Source organism: Linepithema humile, chromosome 5 (assembly GCF_040581485.1).
Source record: "Linepithema humile isolate Giens D197 chromosome 5, Lhum_UNIL_v1.0, whole genome shotgun sequence".
NCBI lineage: Eukaryota > Metazoa > Arthropoda > Insecta > Hymenoptera > Formicidae > Linepithema > Linepithema humile.
In genome coordinates, this window is record NC_090132.1 from 24,072,187 (window position 1) to 24,091,372 (window position 19,186).

Genomic DNA, 19,186 nt, shown 5'->3' on the forward strand with positions numbered 1-19,186 from the left:
AGCTATTGATACAATTTGTTGTTTACTGAAGTCATTAATATCAGTCATGTGTCGGCATCAGTCGTCATTTGCAACATAAAGCATACAGCTTTAAATAGAATGTTCGATTTCAAAAGATAAGATTGTCATTTCTCAACAGCAATACATACGATAATAATATCATAATTCTCAAAAAACAAAGGAGAGACTATGCACATTTTTTGTACAAAAATATTTTAAATTTTTATTAATTTTTAAATTTTAAATAATATTTTTTTCTTTCTAGCAATTTGCAATTTTGCTATCACAATTATTATTATTATATATAGACAGGACTCATAAGACTCAAAAATCCTTTCATATTATATGATACTAAAAAGAAATAAAAATTAATTTTAAATATTTTTTAATTGAATGCAATTAGAGCACGACGTTTTGCGTACGTTTTCACTTAAGGCAATTTATGTATTCGTGCATATTTCTAAAATTTTGAAACAATCTGAATAAAATATAATTTATTTCTTTAATTGATAATATATATACTGTTATTATTAATAATTTTTTATCTTCTTAATAATTATTTTACTCCATGTACGTCAGAAATTGACTATAACAAAAATGTGGAAAATGTGCATAGATTCGTGTAACTAATCGTACATGATAAATAAAGCTGTTATAAATATATTTATATAAATAAATTATAATAAAATTAAAAAAATCTATTTTACCATATTTAGATATAAGATTAGATATAAGATATAAGATTAGATATAAGAAAACCAAAGATATAAATAAATAAAATACAAACAACAAATAATAACAAACACAAGGTATCAATTCTGTATTTGCACAATCCGACACCTGATTGACTACCAATGTTACGATTGTGTTTTTCTCAGGATTTTGATGACGTCTAAGAGAGACGGCGGATGCTGAAAGATCTGCATTTTCTTTCCACCAACTACAGACTGTCCTTGCCACTACTCCTACCATACTACGAATCGGCGCCTGCACATATTGTTGCGACGTATCTTCGTGGCATCAGTAAGCGGCGTTTTCCTACCCGAACGACACGTCACACGTAGAAACTTGTAATTTCGTACGTAACGGAATTCGGCAAACAAGGTGAGAATTGAGAAACAAGGTAAGAATTGAGAAACAAGAACTGATAACGTTGGATTATAAGACTTAGTGCAACACATACTTTGTCCCAGTTTGTCAGTGTTTCGTAACGAGAATAAAATATCTCCGCGTGTCCGGTGGGCGTCACCAATCATTCGTTTCAATTTTCTCTTCAAGGTAGATCTATCGACATGCGACAGACACGTGCCAATTTATGAATAAATATTTATAGAAGATCTTGATATATTATGATAATTCTATTGCTAGATTCCAGCAATAATTTAATATAGATTTATATCCTGCAACATTTATCAATCATCTCGTGGTAAATTGCGTGTCATGCTGCTATTAGTGATGCATTCAAGTTGCCATATAATATGTTTTATAATGTAACAGAGATGAAGAAAGAGTAAGTTTGTAATTTTGTATTTTTCTGTATGTAGGTTCTTTTAACCCAGCAGTTTTTCTAACTCAGCAAGCAAAATGAGCTACGGCTATCAAGTGAGTACATTTAAGTTTTTAAATAATTAAAAAGTTTGTTTTTGATATAGTTATTAGTTTCACACAAAAAAAAAAAATTATAAAACGCTACAGTAAGCATGAATTTAATGTAGTTTAGAAATTCTTTGTTTAAAAAAATATATATATAAAGCTTATGCATGGCATTTTGGTATCTTGTTTTCTTTTCATCTTTAATTTTTGTTTAACTTTTCCTTAATATATCAAAGGGGCCACCTGTTCAACTCCCAGGACAAGGAAAACCACCAACATCGTTTGGGGTTCCACCTGGTGCACCCTCTGCCCCTGGTGCCTCATTTTATCCTTCGGGCCCTCAGATGGGTTTTTCAAATGCACCACCAACATCCTTCGGCATGCCTCAACCATACTCTCAGGCTCCTTATCCAACTCAACCTCCTATCCACCATCAGCATCCTACTCCTAGCAATCCACCAACTCACACTTATCCTCCACAACCGATGCCACATCCTTCTCAATCTATGCCCACACCATCTATGCCACGTCCATTCTCTGATCAACCTGCACCATCTTCCTACCCGCAGCAGCAAAATTATAATCCCTACCCACAGCAGCAAAATTATAATCCCTACCCACAGCAGCAAAATTATAATACCCACCCACAGCAGCAAAATTATAATACGTACCCTGATCTTCAGAAAGCACCGGATGCTAAAGAATGTTTTAGCAATATAACTCCTTCCCCTTATCCCTCTCAACCAAATGCATACACAGCTATTTCAAATCCATATCAAGGTGGAAACCATCCTGGGGGGCAGAGGGTAAGCCCGATGTATCCTTACACTGCTAATCCACCTACTGCTGCTCAGCGTGGTGTTACCTCAGCCCCCCAAAGAGATCGGTTTACACCTAAGGTGAGATTAAGAATTGTTTAAGGCTTTTGAGAAAATTTGTAAGCAAGATGGTACGCATGTTTTGTGAAGTAGCAACAATCTTGTAGAAAAACATCTCAGATCCTATGTTATTTTATATGTGCAAATATCTTGAGAATTTATGAATTTGTTTACAGACTTCCCCTACTGTTGTGCCTTACGATGCTTTTGATGCTAGAGCGGATGCTGAAGCTTTAAGAAAAGCTATGAAAGGATTTGGCACCGATGAGAAAACTATTATTCAAGTTCTTGCCAATCGCAGTAATCTGCAGCGCCAGGAAATTTCATCCCAATTTAAGACTCTTTATGGAAAGGTAAAAATAGAAGATTTAAAAATTACCCTGCGAAATTTGAGCGTAATATATTATTGTTGCATCTTTATTAATAGGATCTGATAAAGGACTTAAAATCTGAGCTATCAGGAAACTTTGAGAAACTCGTTCTTGCCTTGATGACACCACTACCTCAATTTTATGCTAAGGAGCTTCACGATGCAATGTCTGGTATTGGCACTGATGAAAATGTACTCATCGAAGTGCTGTGCACTATGTCCAATCACGAAATTTCAATCATTAAACAAGCGTACGAAGCAAGTGAGTGAGCTAAATATCAAGATTATAATATATAATATACTATTTAATAGAGTTACTAAACTATTTAATATATATATAATTACAGTGTACGGAAGAACATTAGAGGATGATCTAATTGCTGACACGTCTGGCACTTTCAAACGTTTGTTGGTATCATTGTGCTGTGCCAATAGAGATGAATCATTTAATGTGAATCAAGCCGCTGCGATGGAAGAAGCTAGGCAACTTTTGCAAGCTGGTACTTAATGCAAGATATTTTAAAATTTTTTATTCTATTCAGATTTTTCTTCTTAATATCTTATAAATATTAATACTACAGGGGAACTTCGTTTTGGTACGGATGAATCTACCTTTAACGCGATTCTCGTCCAGAGAAACATGGCACAATTGCGACAGATATTCGTGGAATATCACAACATAACAGGCCATGATATTGAGAATGCAATTGAAAATGAGTTTTCGGGCGATATCAAGAAAGGTCTCCTTGCGATTGGTAAGTATATGTCATGTAGATTATAAATTTAAAAAAAATAATGAATTACTCATTAAAATATTGTTTAAATAGTGAAGTGTGTCAAGAACAGAGCCGATTTCTTTGCCGAACAATTGTACAAAAGCATGAAAGGCCTTGGTACGAATGACAGCCGTCTTATTCGATTGATTGTGACACGTTGTGAAGTGGACATGGGTGAAATAAAGAGTGTGTTTCTCAAGCAGTATGGAGAGTCATTGGAAGATTACATATCCGTAAGTTGATCAATATTAAGAATATTGCACATTGATAAATTTAGAATGCAATTTGATTTTTTTTCTTGTTTCAGGGTGACTGCTCAGGACACTACAAAAAATGCTTATTGGCACTAATATCCTAAAATATTTTCTAACGATAATATGTGAAATTGTTTCATTGCATTTATGGTCCATGTTTTTTTCTTTATCATCTTTTTATCAAACATATACAATGTATGCACATCAATATCCAATCACCTTTTCTTTTAGTTTTTTGACAGTTGCACTATTGACAATAATATGTAAGTTAATTGTTTTTTATAGTCTTAGTTAAAGATACTTTTATGCTACAAAGTTTGAAATGCTTTTTTGATTAATCACATACACAGGCACTTGTAAAATCACATCACATACTTTAATTTTATAAGAAAGTCATAAATGTACTTTCAAACTTTTATTACACTTGTTGACATAATATTTTTGTTATAATACAACTATATATAAACACAACGATTCTACAGAATTAATGATGATTTTATAAAAATTCTAATTTTCACTGTAATATATACAGTTATACTAGTTAAGTTTGATTTACATTGATCAAACGTTTCTATGTACCATAAATGCTTTTATATGAAACCATCTATAGCAAGCATCTTTTTAATGTGCTTTACAATGTGTTTTACAATGAATCTCAAAAATCTGTCAATCTCCCGACATTATAATAAATGTGGAAATATATTTTTTACATTTAAAAGTATTTTATAAAATGAGATGATATTTTCTTTCACTGTTTAGTGAAGAAATACCTATATTTTGATATATGTACTTCTTTATCCATTCAATTATTGTATCTACATTTACTGTGCTTCCATAAATAAAAATTTTAACTTGTATAAAAAAAGTATAGCTCTATGAAATATTGTAAAAACCCTACAGTTCTAAAATTTTAACGTAAATATTTATAACAAATATTTCATAAGATATTTTCTATCATTTATCTTTCATGATATTTATCTTCAAACAACATAATCGCAGAACAGCTTGAATGTAATTGCGCGATTTAAATTGCGCGGCAATATTGACAAGCGAAATTGCGATTCTCGAAATGTTGGAGTAGTTGAAGCATACAACTTCACGGTTAAAATATTTAAGAAATTGTCGAAATAATTAACCAGAAAAAATCAATGCTACTAATTATAAAATAATGACATTCATGTACATACCTGATGATCGTGTATGATGCTTTTGATGCGCTTTAGCAGGAAGATAATACGTGAAATATGCGATGAGAATCTCGCACTGAGCAGGACACACAATAGTGAATCACCGATACCAAAATTGATGTATAACAGAGAATTGCACACAACTTTTACGTTTTAACAAACACTCCCGATAATACTTTATAAGAAACTTTTTTAAATAATAATTTCTGATCCACAAAACTTACTTTTAAACAGTAACAATCGTGAGAAACGCGGAGTAGATTGAATACGTTCCGTCATTCGCGGCAATTCGCGGCGATGATTGAGATTCAAATATTATCTAGAGATGCGACAATACGATATGTTGAGTTTGTTCGTTTAGTCCAAAAGTCATCAAGCTATTGGTTGTGATTGAAAATTGGAAAAGTAGACTAAAGTCCTTTGCGTACTGTGATATGAGCTTTAGAGAACATAATATTTTTTCTCACTAATTTGAACTTCTGGTCAAAACAAATGTATGACGTACTTTATTGCAGATTATAAAATATGATACGGATAAATAATTGGACACCGTTCAACGCGTATCCCACGCGTAGTCCTATTGCACTTCTAAATTTATCAATAATCCAAATTTATCGCGCTCGCGATAAATGTTCAAGCAAAATGTCTTTGTCAATTATTTCGCAAACTCACTCTGAAATTAATAAATCATCATAAATCATTTGAAAATCTGGCTAGACTCAGTAGCATTCAGTAGATAAACATATCAGTCTCGTGATAATGTAGAACTCTGATAAGCGAAGTTAAATTATAAAATCGAGCAAGTAGCAGCATTGTCATAGGAACCAGTGTTGAGATATATCGCAACGCTGATAGGAACCGTATTGCATTTTTAAAATGGGGGCTGATCCCAAGTGCACGATTTTAGTAACCGGTTTTGGCCCGTTTAAACAACATGTGGTAAATGCCAGTTGGGAAGCGGTGAAGGAATTGCAGAAATTGTGGGCAGACTCCAAAGATGTTTTTAATATTAAATTGATCATAGAAGAAATTCCAGTCTCATATAGTGACGTGTCCACTCACGTTCCTCAACTCTGGAAGAAACACAACCCTACAGTAAATACTATACATACAATTGGAATTATGCAATTTAACAGTATGATTCTTGTTAAAACAATTTCTTTGTTTTAGATTGTCCTACATGTGGGTGTGTCACACAAAGCTGAATCTTTAACAATAGAGTGTCATGCTCATAGCAATGGCTACAAGAGGCTTGACGTATGTGAAAAATGTCCTGATGAAACACATATTGAGTTGAATGTCTTGAAAACCAGAATAGATATCAAAGAACTGTGTAATAATGTGAATAAGAATTCTGAAAAAAGTGGATGTAAAGCTTGTTTGTCTAACGATGCTGGTAGATACTTGTGTGAATATATATTTTATCAATCTCTTTCTATTGATCCGACAAAAACTTTATTTGTACATGTCCCGGATTTTAATAAGTACTCCAGTATACAAACTGCCAAAGGCTTATATGATATTTTATGTTATTTAATAAAAAGTTCAAAATGTAGCTAATTGTTTCTAAACTTTAGTTTCTATGAATTATATTTTAGACTAATAAGCTATCAGTGATTAATATTATAGGAAAAAATATTAGAATTTTATAAAACCCATGTATTTAAGATTTAATACTTTGTTATATTTTAAAAATTTTATTTGAAAATAAAAAATTGATTTAAAAATAAAATTTAAATATGTAATGTAAATAATGTAATAATATAACATTATTAAGAATATAGTTTAAAATTAAAACAAATTTTATTTTTACTGTGTAAGTGTCCAATATTTTATATAAATATTAATATAATTCTAATTAGTTTGTATTGCAAACTACGATCCAGGTTGAAATTTCGTCCGTGCAGGTGGAATATTGTATCTGAGTTCCAGAAATTCTGGTTTTCTGATCATTGATGCAACATGTCCCATTTGGATCGTGCAGTCAGGATTTAAATTCGGTGGTAGCAATGTACATTCTCTCTCCAAGATACATGCTAATCCTTCTAATAACTCAATAAATCCTATTGATGCTGCTGCACGCCGTAATCTATTTACCTCCTATAAAATCATAAAAGATAATCATGTTAGAATCATTATTCAAATGCCGTATTTTTTATACTTTTCTGATTTACCTTATAAAAGTTTTGCGTTTTTTCAGGCAATTTTCTTGCATGTCTTAATATTTTTTGAATATCAGATTGCAAGCCAACTTGGCGAATCCATGAGGGAGCATTTTGGGTATAACTTCTTTTTTCAGTTGGTCTAACTGGAAAGCTGACTGGAGAACCTTTCACCACATCCAATGGACCTAAGTTATTGAAATTGCCTAACCATGGCACAACATCAGATCCCGGTTCTAATACCGTTAACATTAAATTGGATTTTTTTTTAGTATCTGCCCAAGAATATATGAATCCATACCATTCATTGTTCAATAAACAAAGCGCTGCCATATTTTCCACCTAAAAAATATATTAACTATTAGTTAAGTTGCATTAAAAAGATAATTAAGAGATCTCTAAAAACATTACCTTTAATGCTCCGTGAAGTAACACACAAAAAGACGGCAGTCTTCCTTCATCTCCATTTTCATCAGTATCTGAATCTTCTTCTAATGATATACCTTGCATACTTGAGGTCTTCTCTGTTGCCAATGGTAATACCAAATGTCTAGAAATAGAACTTGGACTACCCACATCTCCCACAGATATAAATCCACATATTTCTATAGTTTTTGATATCACCAAACCTGGGACTAATTCAAAATCTGTCTTTTTTGTATAAGGCTGAAACAAAGCAATATCTATATAAATTGTTCACAATAATCTATAGCATATTCTTGTGGTTTTTTATTACCATAGGAGGTGGAGATAGTGAAATACGGGAACCTAAATGGCCACATTTCAAATATCCTTGGAAAGATACATAATTTGTTTCAGCTAGTTTCTGGAAGCAAGCCGCAACAGAATATTTATTTAGTGGTGAGTCTGGAACTAATACAGCACTGTCACTTCCAGCTAGATCAGCTAAACGTTGATAAAGAGGTAAACCAATTTGCAAACTAGGATCTGAAAACATAACATGAGTAAGTAATATATATTAAGAGATGCAATAAAAAATAAATATGATAGTTTTATATGTTTGGCTTACCTTGTTGTGATCCAACGCAAACTATACTTAATTTTCCAGGGTATGGAAAAGGTAGCGGAAAGGGGTTTGTATCTTGCGTGACATTTAAAGAATTTAAAGAATTTAAAAAATTACTTAAAGACGTTGATCCTACACCAGGATTACCGTCTGTAATTAATATCACTTGGCAAGCTGTAACATTACCCCATTCTGCCATAATTACATTATTAACACCATGCAATGCACTTTGGATACATGTCTTGTCCCATTCATCGATAGTTTGTAACTTTGCACGTATGCTGTCATAATCCCGTGTGAAAGGACAAACCACTTCGTACAATGATGAAAATACAATCTGAAATATGTAACATTTACCTGTATTAATATATCAATTGCATGAATACCATCATAATATCATGCTAGCTCTTATTCTTACCAGCGACACAAATTCCAATTTTGAATTAGCTTGCAAATAATGTAACAGAGCGTTTATACCATGCACTGCTAAATGGTGTCGCGTTAATGGTTCATTTTGTAAATTATCATTTGGTCCACTTGTTAATACCGGTCTCCGCATTGACAAAGAAACATCTAATGCTATAACTGTAGGCATTTTTATGTTTAAGTAAAACTTCAATGAGAAACAGTAGAGAAATACTCGAAGATCTTATAATATATTAACAAAATTATAGCATATAATATTTAAATCTACATTTTCATAAATTTTTTTGTTGTGTTTTACAAACATATAGGTTATACCAAGTTATACATAAACATAAAGCCCGATCGCGTCTGCCAATAGAAGATTAGTTTTCATACTCTCCTGTAGGTGAATACGATCAAGTGTCTTCAGGTAGAGTCCTTAAACGCGATTAGGCGTCCTCCAATTTTAACAGTAGCCAAAAAACGCCTAATCGCGTCTTCGAAAAAAAATTGAATAACTTGATTAGGCATTCTCTAGCCGTTGAAATTTGTTAAAATTGAGCAAGTAGTACAAGTTAACGATTACCAGATGTTTTAACAAGCTGTCAAGTTGTATCCACTCTTAAAAAATTTTGTCTAAATTACCAAATATATGATAAAGAGAACTAAATCATTTCGTCCTAATTACCAAATATTTAGTAATGGAAACAAAATAACTTCGTCCCAATTACCAAATATTTGGTAACGAGGGCGAAGTGATTTTGTAATTATTACCAAATATTTGGTAATGAGGGCGAAGTGATTTTGTAATTATTACCAAATATTTGGTAATGAGGGCGAAGTGATTTTGTAATTATTACCAAATATTTGGTAATAAAAAACGAAATGATTTAGCTCCCATTACCAAATATTTGGTAATGAAAAACGAAATGATTTAGCTCCCATTACCAAATATTTGGTAATTAGAAAAAATATACAAGTTAAAAATATCTAAATAATTTTGCAAAGAAATTTATAATTAGCGTCCTAATTTTTTACATATTTTTAAATTCTTTTTTTATTTGAATACAACTTGACAGTTTGAGGAAATGTAAACAATTGTCATAGAAACATTTATATATTGCTAATCAATATTGCCTTGACAACCATTTAAATATAAACTGTCAAAATATATTTTTTGCACATAATCAATATTGCCTTGACAACCATTTAAATATGAACTGTCAAAATATACTTTTGCACATGACAACATTGTGATAACCAATCAGCGTCGCGATAAAGCTGCATCAATACACTTCGATACTTTCGAGATTTCGATACATTCGAGTATCGATCTTTCATGCCTTTTTTAAGAGTGGATACATATATGTTATCAAACTTTACACATTTAATATAGATATTTGATATATTATAATTATTTCTTACAAAATATAATTTCTACAGAACTTTAGAATCTTATATAAATTATTCACACCTTTTCAAATCTTGTATTATATTATGGTAACAATATCAAATCTATTTAAATATATTGAAAAATTATTACAGCAACTGACAAACTTCATTTTTATAAAAGTGGATTATTCATATTTATATATATATATATATATATATATATATATATATATATATATACATATATCACATTGATTTATATATAGTTTAAAATAAAATGGACAAATGTAACATTTTTATATCTTATAAATACCACAATTATAATAAAAGAGTAAATTTCAATTAATTATATTATAAATATATATGTATATATGAACAATCTAAATATATAAAGAACCATCAGCAGGGCCTAAATATCTCATAGAAATCAATATAACGTCGATTAAGGTCCATACACCTAGTCCTCCAAAACTGAACAGCTTGCCAATGCCTTCTTGCCAGTGTCCCAAATAAAATCTGCATTTCAATGAACATTTTATAAAATTTATAATTGATTTCATTTATATTTCAGATAGTACTCGCGCGCGCGCGCAAGATTGATGTACCTGTCTGCACCAAATCCTCCAAGAGTAATACTCAAGATCAAAGCCGTAGACCATCGATATCCAACTGTCCAATTACATGGTAAATTTTTCATAAATTTTCGTCTACCCAGACACAGTATGTCATTATTTACTGTACAATTTGTTCTATAACAAGAAAAATTTTTGTCAGGACTTGTGCAACAAATATTGATGAAATTAATACAAACCTGTAATATTGTTGCGGAGATGCTACAGAGCTACAAGAATTTTTCTGATGGCACTGATGTTCCCAGTGATCAGTTTGATAACAATAACGGCACATATACTTCTTTGAGAAAACCTGATCTCCCTATCAAGAAGCAAAGCATTTAATTATAATTTGACAAATTGATTATACCTTATATTAAAAAATTATAAGAATGTTTAAGTTTTACTTACTACGCAATCAACATGTTCGATCACAGAACAATTAGCAACATATACAGCACCATATATACAAGTATAATTTAAATTGCATTTCAGACAATCCCCAGGTAAATCTGTGCAAGATATTCCACTTGGACATAGATTAGCTATTTCTTCCTGCAATTAACAATCAATTATTATTTGTATCACTAGGCAAAATTATTACTTGTGTTTAAAAAAAAATCTTACCTTTTTACTGCTATAAGCTGATGTGGAATTTACATTAGCTTCTTTCAGAGCATAACTAGTCAAGCTATCTGCAAAATTATCATACTAATTGACAAAACATATATACATATAAAACAAGTATTACACTTTAATATTTCTATAGTAATATTCAATGTATCTCATAATAATGTTGACATTAATATTATATTTTGTAGAAATTTTAGAATGACTTAATCGATTCTACATACTAATCGTTATAAATTAACATACTAATTCATTAAAATTAAACTTACCACCATAACTCATACGAGCTTCCCGAACAGAGGTTGACAAAAGTGCTAGAAAAAGAAATATCACATTTCTCGAATTAATTCGCACGACATTCATCCTGTGCAAGGATCACTAGTCGTCGAATACTCCAATCGATGAAAAAGTCGCTATTCCAGCTCCCAAATTTACTTGCACATATAAAATCAAGAAATCTGACAAATATATATGCAAAAGTATTTTACAAGATAATTAACTGTGCCTTTAAAAGATGGCTATTATACAAATAATGAAAAATTGCTTAGTAATAAGAAGATCATAACAAGATTGTTGAGTGACAGTTGCTTGAATTTGAAAAACGCATGCTAAAAAAATTTAGAAATCCCTCTCCTTTCCTTCTAAAAACGTTAAACTGTCAGACACAATTTTGAGTCATAATATACGAATGTCTAGATACGAAAGTGCATTATATGCTGCTTGCTTCTTCCGTCTCAAGTCTGGCCACATTGATAATACGCAATAAAAAGCGATGCGATAGCCAATCGCATTCTCTTATAAAGCTATTATTTTCATAAAAGTAGAATGGTGATTGGTCAGCGCATGAAGCATGTATTAACACATTAGTATACGTTCTATCACAGTGTTTTATGTTCAAGGGACATACACTCTATCCGGAAATGCTCAAACCAGAACTTGAAAACATTACTGATAGCGAGTGTACTGAGGAATGCATGAGTATCATACAAACACTGGCCCGGTAGAATCGACATCGAACGTTTTTAGACTTTCGACATAATCTGCGACAAAATATTAACATTGCGAGCGATTGCATGCAGAACAGTTACATTATGAAATAGAATAAGAAAGTAAACAGTAAGAAACAAATAGTAAAAGTAGTAAAAAAAACGAGTGATAGTAAAGTTTCGCGTGTACGCTCGTTTCCGACAATCAGCTGACTTCCGGTACTAATATGAGACGTTAGGATGTTAGTAAGGTGTTTCGATAGTTTTGCTCGACATAGAGACGTGTCTTTCACGAAACGAAATACGAGGCATATCTCCCTTTTACGAGGCTAGCGCGAATGGTGCGTTTTTTTCTCTGCCTAGTTCCGGCCGGAACAAAGTGATGTAAATATCTGCCTAACCACGCAGAGGATCACCGAAACACATTTTTCAAAGCTCAGTGACTTTGGCTCGTGAAACGCTGTCGAGTTCCCTATGCTACTATCCCCGTTATCCGAATTTTAGCGGATAATTTTGTATTGTGCCTCATGGTAAGCGCGATTGCACGACAAATCGTCGATTTTCTTCATTCTCTTTATTAGAAAAAGAAAAATATTATTAAATATCTTTGTAGGATGTGTAACGTTATCGCTGTTAGTCTCATTGTCGAAGACAGTATGAATTCGAAAGAGAACGGTGGGAATAATCAGAGTAAAACGGAGGTTAAAGTGGACATTGGCTTGAAAAATGATAATCAATCCATGGATCAGAGTCCACCTATCACGGTCAAAGCGGTGCAGCTGGAAAACAGAACTGCCACGGAAGAATTGAGATTGAACAATAACAGCAGCGAGAATAACATTAAGCTTGTGTCACCTTCTAAGACCTCTGCTGTATTTTCCAATGGAACAAAATCTGTTCAAGCTACCATGCCTGATAGTGCCAACTCATTAGAACAGACTGTTTCTCAAGATGTGTCGAATGTGAACATATCTTCCGTGTTTACGAGTACCGCCAATATCAAGCCTCAGACTGCAAACACCAATGCTATGTGTCAATTGAAGCATAAGACTGTCATGAATACAAGCACACTGAATTTGCCTAAGTCCCAAATGCACTTGAATTTATCTTCCACTCAAACAAATACGCATGTCAATCATGATTTAGCATCAGTTGTTCTTAATTCTACAGCAACGACTAGTGCTATATTACATTCAAGTATATCTACATTAAATACATCATTAATGTCTCCTAATTTAGCAACAATTAAATCAAACGATGACATAGACATGAAGAACAATGTGGATTACTTATCTGCCATAGAGAAATGCCCTTCTAAGGTTTCTTGCAGTTCAGATTCTAGTCCAGAGGCTGATTGTTCCTGGACACCAAAGTCCTATGGATCTAAACGTGTACTGAATAATATAAGTGGTAGTATAGGTTCAACGAGTCAAGGTACTTGTTGTTTTTTAAGACCTAACATCAATGGCAGCAGAGAATTGGCTGGACCTAGTGGGCTGCAGAGAGTAAGTTTTTGAATCGTGTAATCGAGTATTTGTGTTTTGTGCTCAGGATTAAAATTTTTTCTTCTTTTTAGACTTCGCAAAGGGAACAGGTAGAACGGATGGATTCTAGTTCCGGAAATGAAGGGGACATGTCTGATGGAGAAGACTATTGTATCTATACTTACAAAGGTAACGATGATGCGATTCATTTAAATCAACAACAAGAATTAAATCAGGGCCATGCAGAGAATCATGAGGCAGAAGGACAGAATCACAGTGGTAGATCAAGTCCAGAAATGGATTTCCTGGAAATGGACTTTGATCCTGGACCTTCTTGCGAACAGGTAAGATATTTTTCATTTTCTACTTCACACTGATTGAAATTTGCATTTAATCAAATGTTTGTTTCATTATTAGATCAAATAAAATTGCGAAAAATTCGATTTCTCTTTCACAGGATACTGGAGATAGTGATTTAGCCTCTATAAATGAAGATATACAGAATATAGCATTAGATAATGTAGAACCAGACCCGGTATTGAATGATCTGAGTAGCGGAAAAGTCGTATCTAGGCAGGGATTAGTGACTACTCCACAGACTTCGAAACAAAGTACACAGAATGTTAACCATACGACTTTCCAACAATGCACAAATAATCAACCCGCTATAGAACAAAGTGTGAAATCAACTTACTCTGCACCGTGGATGCCTAGTACTAGTTCTGGAACTGGTATAGTCTTGCGGCTACATTTTACTCAGCAATGCAAATTACACATAATTGTATTATAATATAAGAAATGTTCCATGTTGTGTGAAACTTACAGGGAGATGGGACAGCGCGACGCTGTATCGTAATACAGGTTGTCCATTACGCGAATCTTATGGCTATCATAATACGAGTGGCGATCTTATCTCACCCGGTGATAATAGAGATTCGGATTCAGAGTTATGGGCCGAACCGTCGACAGCTTCCGTTCCGGATAATTCCAACTTGAACGCTAGGAGAGTTAATCTCAGTTCTACACTTTATCATCGGATGATGGCAAAGAAATTGATGCTCAATAAGCAAGCTGCGTTTAATCAAAGTGGTGATTCCAATCTGGTTAGTGCTCTGTACAAATTAATAGATTTCAAGATTAAACAAAGCACGTCACTAAATTTTTAATAATATTTACATCTAGGAAAATGAATTATGTAACGAACGATTAGACGGACTACCACCAGTTGAGAAGGTAATGTTGTGGAGCGAGCAAGAAGCTACAATGAAACAAGTAACACAAATTGGTACATCTGCCTGTGGCGCTACATCCGCGATAAATGCATTGGTAATATAAAAATATATTAGTGTATCAACATTAACAAATTGTAGAGCATATAAATTTCAATGATTCAATTACGTTTATTCACGCACATTCATCTATTTTTTAGCTGGCCTTAAATATATCATTTTCTCTGGAAGTGTTAGTAAAAGGTGTAAATACAAGATTGAGAGAATTAGGTGTGTCGTTACCGAGATATCTTGTCAGTCGATCGTTAGCAGGAGCGACTCATAAAGATATAGCGCGAGGAATATCTTTGTCCACAAATGGTGCAGCTGTAACAAAATTCTTTGCATTTTATCCGGAGAGGAAAGTGTCATTATCTCATTGGTTGCATTATTGGATTTCTAAAGGTAAGAAATTAAAAAAAATAATACGTTATTCAATGAAAATATAATACATAATAAAAGATACATGTATGAAATATTTTGATCCACATTTTAGGCGCTGCACCAATCGCAACCTTGAATTTACAACATTGCGGAGAGGGTTGCGATATACCAGATGCGTGGCATCATCAGATGATATTCGGTGTAGGACAAGCTGGCATATACTTAACAAATCCCTTGGAATGTTTGCCTGAACAGGTTTGTATGATCAATATAAGTTAAGTAAATTTAAATTTCTTTAAAGAGAAATCCAGGAAATTAAGTCATTAAATATTCATTAAGTAAATTTCTCATGCTTCAGTTATTACTGTTGCGGCATTGGTTTGAGTGGAATTTTATTCTTGTGACATTGTTTTAGCTTGTATGGCATCAATTAATTAGTCCCAGTATTCTCTTAATACGAAAAACGGACGTTCTAGCGCATTGGAATGCAAATACAGATCTAACGCCGCTTGCAACAATGGATCAGAAATGGCGGAAGCTTAATGTTCTTGGTACGTTTTACATATTTTTCTTCATGCATTATCGGTCTCTAGTTGTAATAATGATCTTAATAAAACTTGTATCAAACAGGACAAGTTGTAAATATGGTACGTGAAGAAATGAGCCAAAGGCAACAATCTACCGGAACGACTCACATTCGCATCCCGGCATCTTATCAAGCAGGCATTACGTTGGTTATGTGTGCAGATTCCGCTGCAGCCACCGAATTGTTACACGCAGAGCAACTACCATTACTCTAGTCTTATTGATCAAACTCAATAAATATTGGACTAGCCCATTTGATTCACAATAAATTTTATTAGCAGGCTAGTCTACACAATGCTCTTAATCATTTAATTTCATTTACTATGTAAGTCAACAGGAATGTGGAAATAATTTACATTTTTGACACAAGACGCGTTTGTATTCAAAGAGAATATTATAGATTGAAATATATTTCGGTAGAATATTTCTGTTTATACAGTTATATTCATTGATTATGCTAGAAAGAGAAAATCTTCATATAAGATTGTAGTTGAGATGTAGGTTTACATTGGTATAAAGAGTTTCATTATACATATTATTTCTAGAAGAGTGTAAGCTGTATCAGTAATTTGATTTCTCATTTGCTTTTACTTTTCTTCATTTTATTTATTTTTCTTAAAAATTTACCATGTACAGCTACTAATAACTGCAAGCTTATTTCGTAACAATATTTTGATGATATAATGTATTATATAACAAAAACAAAAAAAAAATTATATTTCGTATGTATAAATTTTAATTTTTAAAACATATTACATTTATTATTTTCTATGTCAATCGCAAAGAAGTGCTAATTTTAGATATGTTGATAAAAGAATAATGTGCGGATGTGTAAAGCCATAAATATCAAGTTTTATATACATGTTTAAACACAATCCAGTGTACAGTCCAGTATGATTACTCCATTTTTCTTTTTTTCTTTTTTTTTATATATATAGAGAAGTCGGATATTTATAAGTCGGACATACTAGAATAAAAAGTTTTTGTTATATAAAAAATTAATGATGTAATACATTACTTATGTTTTTTTTAGTCTTACCTTTCTATAAAAGGGGCGCGCATACTTGATGTGATAGGAGTTGGATTAGCTTCGTTAAGTTTAAAAACGCTCTCAATACGAGCGATTTCCGTTGAAGTTGTGTCCATGCCGCAAAAAGCTGCCCAATCATTTACAACCATACCAGCAGCAATCACATTACTACCTCTATTTACTGTTCCAGTCTAAAAATTTTTCAATTAAAAATGAAGAAAAATGGGATGGTTCGTCCACATTTGTCTTACCGCGAGTGGAACTTGTAAAAGAGATGATAATTCATCCTGCTCTTGTATGGACATGTTGGGATGAACCAATCCACCTTGATTAGATAAAATGGAATATGAGCCTACCAACACATTGCTTGCAACAGTTTGCCTAAATACTTCCACATTCAGCGTATCGGCTAAAATCTCTTCGGTTTCCTATGGTTAAAATTGTAACGTTTGAGTTATGTAAAATGTAAAGTTTGAATTAGTATACTTTAGTTATGAACTTTTCAATTCAATATTAATGAGAGATTATAGAAGACTAACCTTATCAAGATCTGGATGAACTAAAGCAACATAATCATTGCACGTTATAACATTACCAAGAGCAGAGAGTCTTTCCTCTACCCTTTGTACTTTTACGTTATCTGGCAAGGAGTTTCGAATATGTTGCAATTCGGTATCTGTTGTTGTGTTTGGTACTAATAATCCATTTTTGTTTCCTGCATATGTATATAATTATATGTAACATAAGTATTACACATAAGTGATTATTACATCTCTAGCTATATATAGATGTAGAAGATTAGAAATTTGAAAAAAAAATGTAACATTGAGTTTTCTCACAGTGTAAGAAGAAACAAGTACAGATTATAGATATCAAATTTTACTATGTTTGCTAAAAAAATTTTTCTCAATAAAAATATAATTTTGAATAAAAAAGTTATAGCATATTAGGCTATATAAAAAAAACTTTAAAAATTTCTTAAAATATGTATGTGTATATTATCTAATTTTCTCTCAATCTATTTATATGATAAATTATAATGTAATGTCCTTTATTTAATATTTAGATGCTTGAATATATATTATTTGATCTATTTAATAGCATCAATATATATATTGATGTTTTGATAAAGATCAGATATACTTGCCAACACATAATCGACCTATGATGCGACATCCTGCTACGGAAGCATGAATAACAGGAATTGTTTCCGCTAATTCTGCTTCAAATACACTGTAATTATATCAGCAATGATAAAATTAAACATAATGAAAATATAATGTTTATAATTATATTTTATCCTGCTTAATTTTGCTCAATTATTTTATATATATATATAATTTTATATATTTATATAAATATATTTAATTACGCAAAATTAAGCAGGGTAAAATATAATTATAAAAAATATATATATAATAACATCCTACTTTTGTATCTATTGAATATCTTCGATTTAAATAAATTTTATTTTTTAGCACATTGCTTCTGCTGCACAGCATATTCTGCTGTGTGCACATTATTTTTAAGATTATAAAATAAAAATATTTCTATTTCAATATTATTAGACTGAATATGATCGCCAAATAAATATAATAAAAATTAGAAAACTTTTATCGTCACCGATTTCACATGATTGCGTTATGAATGAATCATTTTACCTGTAAAAGTTTTCGGAACCGCCGATCGCTACCAAGCAATAGGAATTTGTCAATTTTGAGAAGACACCGACCTCGTTGTTGTTCTCGAATTGTACACGGACTGCCATGATTGCGATCGTACGGACTTTTACATCAGAATGTATGAAGCAAAATCTCTCAGCGATACCCTTTCTTCTCGTACGAATTCCCTCGTGTAAATGGTGTAAATGCTAACCTAAAATTTACAACAATCGTCGACACTTTAGATAACACATGAGATTTCCGCTTCCGTCCTGGAACACGCTATAACACGATGCGAATGGTGATAGATGGCGCATTCGAATCGTCAATCTATCGGCGATATTTTCAAACTTCAAAATTCGCAACACTCGCATGATAACTCAAACATCGAGAGATAAATATGCTAGTAAAACAGAGAACTACTAAACCGAGCAAGATATACTGTTTAAATATTACCGATGAATACATTGTTAGTGTTGCGCGCGTTCAAAGTAAGATTAAAA

At 32.2% G+C, this 19,186-nt stretch overlaps 7 protein-coding genes across 10 annotated transcripts in view; 3 read left to right on the forward strand and 4 right to left on the reverse strand.

Moving 5' to 3' along the window:
* The window catches only part of LOC105675175 (myosin heavy chain, clone 203-like), a 43,103-nt gene extending 37,769 nt beyond the window's left edge, over positions 1-5,334 (reverse strand). The window contains exon 1 of the mRNA XM_012372138.2: positions 5,059-5,334. The gene's annotated coding sequence lies outside the window, so the exon portion shown is untranslated. The remainder of the gene's footprint in view (positions 1-5,058) is intronic.
* On the forward strand, positions 965-4,592 carry LOC105675174 (annexin B9). Of its 4 annotated transcripts, none has more exons than XM_012372130.2 (9): positions 965-1,104; positions 1,545-1,602; positions 1,830-2,492; positions 2,648-2,824; positions 2,899-3,103; positions 3,189-3,341; positions 3,423-3,596; positions 3,669-3,850; positions 3,925-4,592. In XM_012372130.2, exons 2-9 carry the CDS (start codon positions 1,585-1,587, stop codon positions 3,973-3,975), a joined length of 1,623 nt encoding a protein of 540 aa, XP_012227553.2. In that variant the 5' UTR covers positions 965-1,104; positions 1,545-1,584; the 3' UTR covers positions 3,976-4,592. The 4 variants fall into 4 exon arrangements, with proteins under 4 accessions (XP_012227553.2, XP_012227555.2, XP_012227556.2 ...); XM_012372131.2 differs by having other exon boundaries at positions 989-1,123; XM_012372132.2 differs by lacking the exon at positions 1,830-2,492.
* Positions 5,335-5,581: 247 nt separating the features above from the next.
* Positions 5,582-6,859, forward strand: LOC105675107 (pyroglutamyl-peptidase 1). Its single transcript, XM_012371928.2, has 2 exons — positions 5,582-6,153; positions 6,229-6,859. The coding sequence occupies exons 1-2, from the start codon at positions 5,935-5,937 to the stop codon at positions 6,616-6,618; spliced, it is 609 nt and encodes a 202-aa protein (XP_012227351.1). The 5' UTR covers positions 5,582-5,934; the 3' UTR covers positions 6,619-6,859.
* IntS14 (integrator complex subunit 14) lies at positions 6,843-9,059 on the reverse strand. The gene is made up of 6 exons (XM_012371890.2): positions 8,666-9,059; positions 8,251-8,584; positions 7,957-8,168; positions 7,632-7,886; positions 7,233-7,562; positions 6,843-7,158 (listed from the first exon to the last, which is right to left on the reverse strand). The coding sequence occupies exons 1-6, from the start codon at positions 8,840-8,842 to the stop codon at positions 6,934-6,936; spliced, it is 1,533 nt and encodes a 510-aa protein (XP_012227313.1). The 5' UTR covers positions 8,843-9,059; the 3' UTR covers positions 6,843-6,933.
* Positions 9,060-10,376: 1,317 nt separating this feature from the next.
* On the reverse strand, positions 10,377-11,980 carry amx (almondex). The gene is made up of 6 exons (XM_012371926.2): positions 11,555-11,980; positions 11,283-11,350; positions 11,067-11,210; positions 10,856-10,977; positions 10,650-10,793; positions 10,377-10,560 (listed from the first exon to the last, which is right to left on the reverse strand). Exons 1-6 carry the CDS (start codon positions 11,646-11,648, stop codon positions 10,425-10,427), a joined length of 708 nt encoding a protein of 235 aa, XP_012227349.2. The 5' UTR covers positions 11,649-11,980; the 3' UTR covers positions 10,377-10,424.
* A 246-nt stretch (positions 11,981-12,226) lies between these two features.
* Positions 12,227-16,426, forward strand: LOC105675192 (uncharacterized). The gene is made up of 10 exons (XM_012372171.2): positions 12,227-12,801; positions 12,885-13,776; positions 13,848-14,099; positions 14,213-14,486; positions 14,581-14,858; positions 14,938-15,081; positions 15,185-15,428; positions 15,520-15,662; positions 15,823-15,958; positions 16,038-16,426. Exons 2-10 carry the CDS (start codon positions 12,886-12,888, stop codon positions 16,205-16,207), a joined length of 2,532 nt encoding a protein of 843 aa, XP_012227594.1. The 5' UTR covers positions 12,227-12,801; position 12,885; the 3' UTR covers positions 16,208-16,426.
* Positions 16,350-18,935, reverse strand: eIF6 (eukaryotic translation initiation factor 6). The gene is made up of 6 exons (XM_012372172.2): positions 18,684-18,935; positions 18,170-18,255; positions 17,562-17,737; positions 17,274-17,450; positions 17,032-17,213; positions 16,350-16,959 (listed from the first exon to the last, which is right to left on the reverse strand). Exons 1-6 carry the CDS (start codon positions 18,788-18,790, stop codon positions 16,944-16,946), a joined length of 744 nt encoding a protein of 247 aa, XP_012227595.1. The 5' UTR covers positions 18,791-18,935; the 3' UTR covers positions 16,350-16,943.
* Between the last annotated feature and the right edge of the window lie 251 nt (positions 18,936-19,186).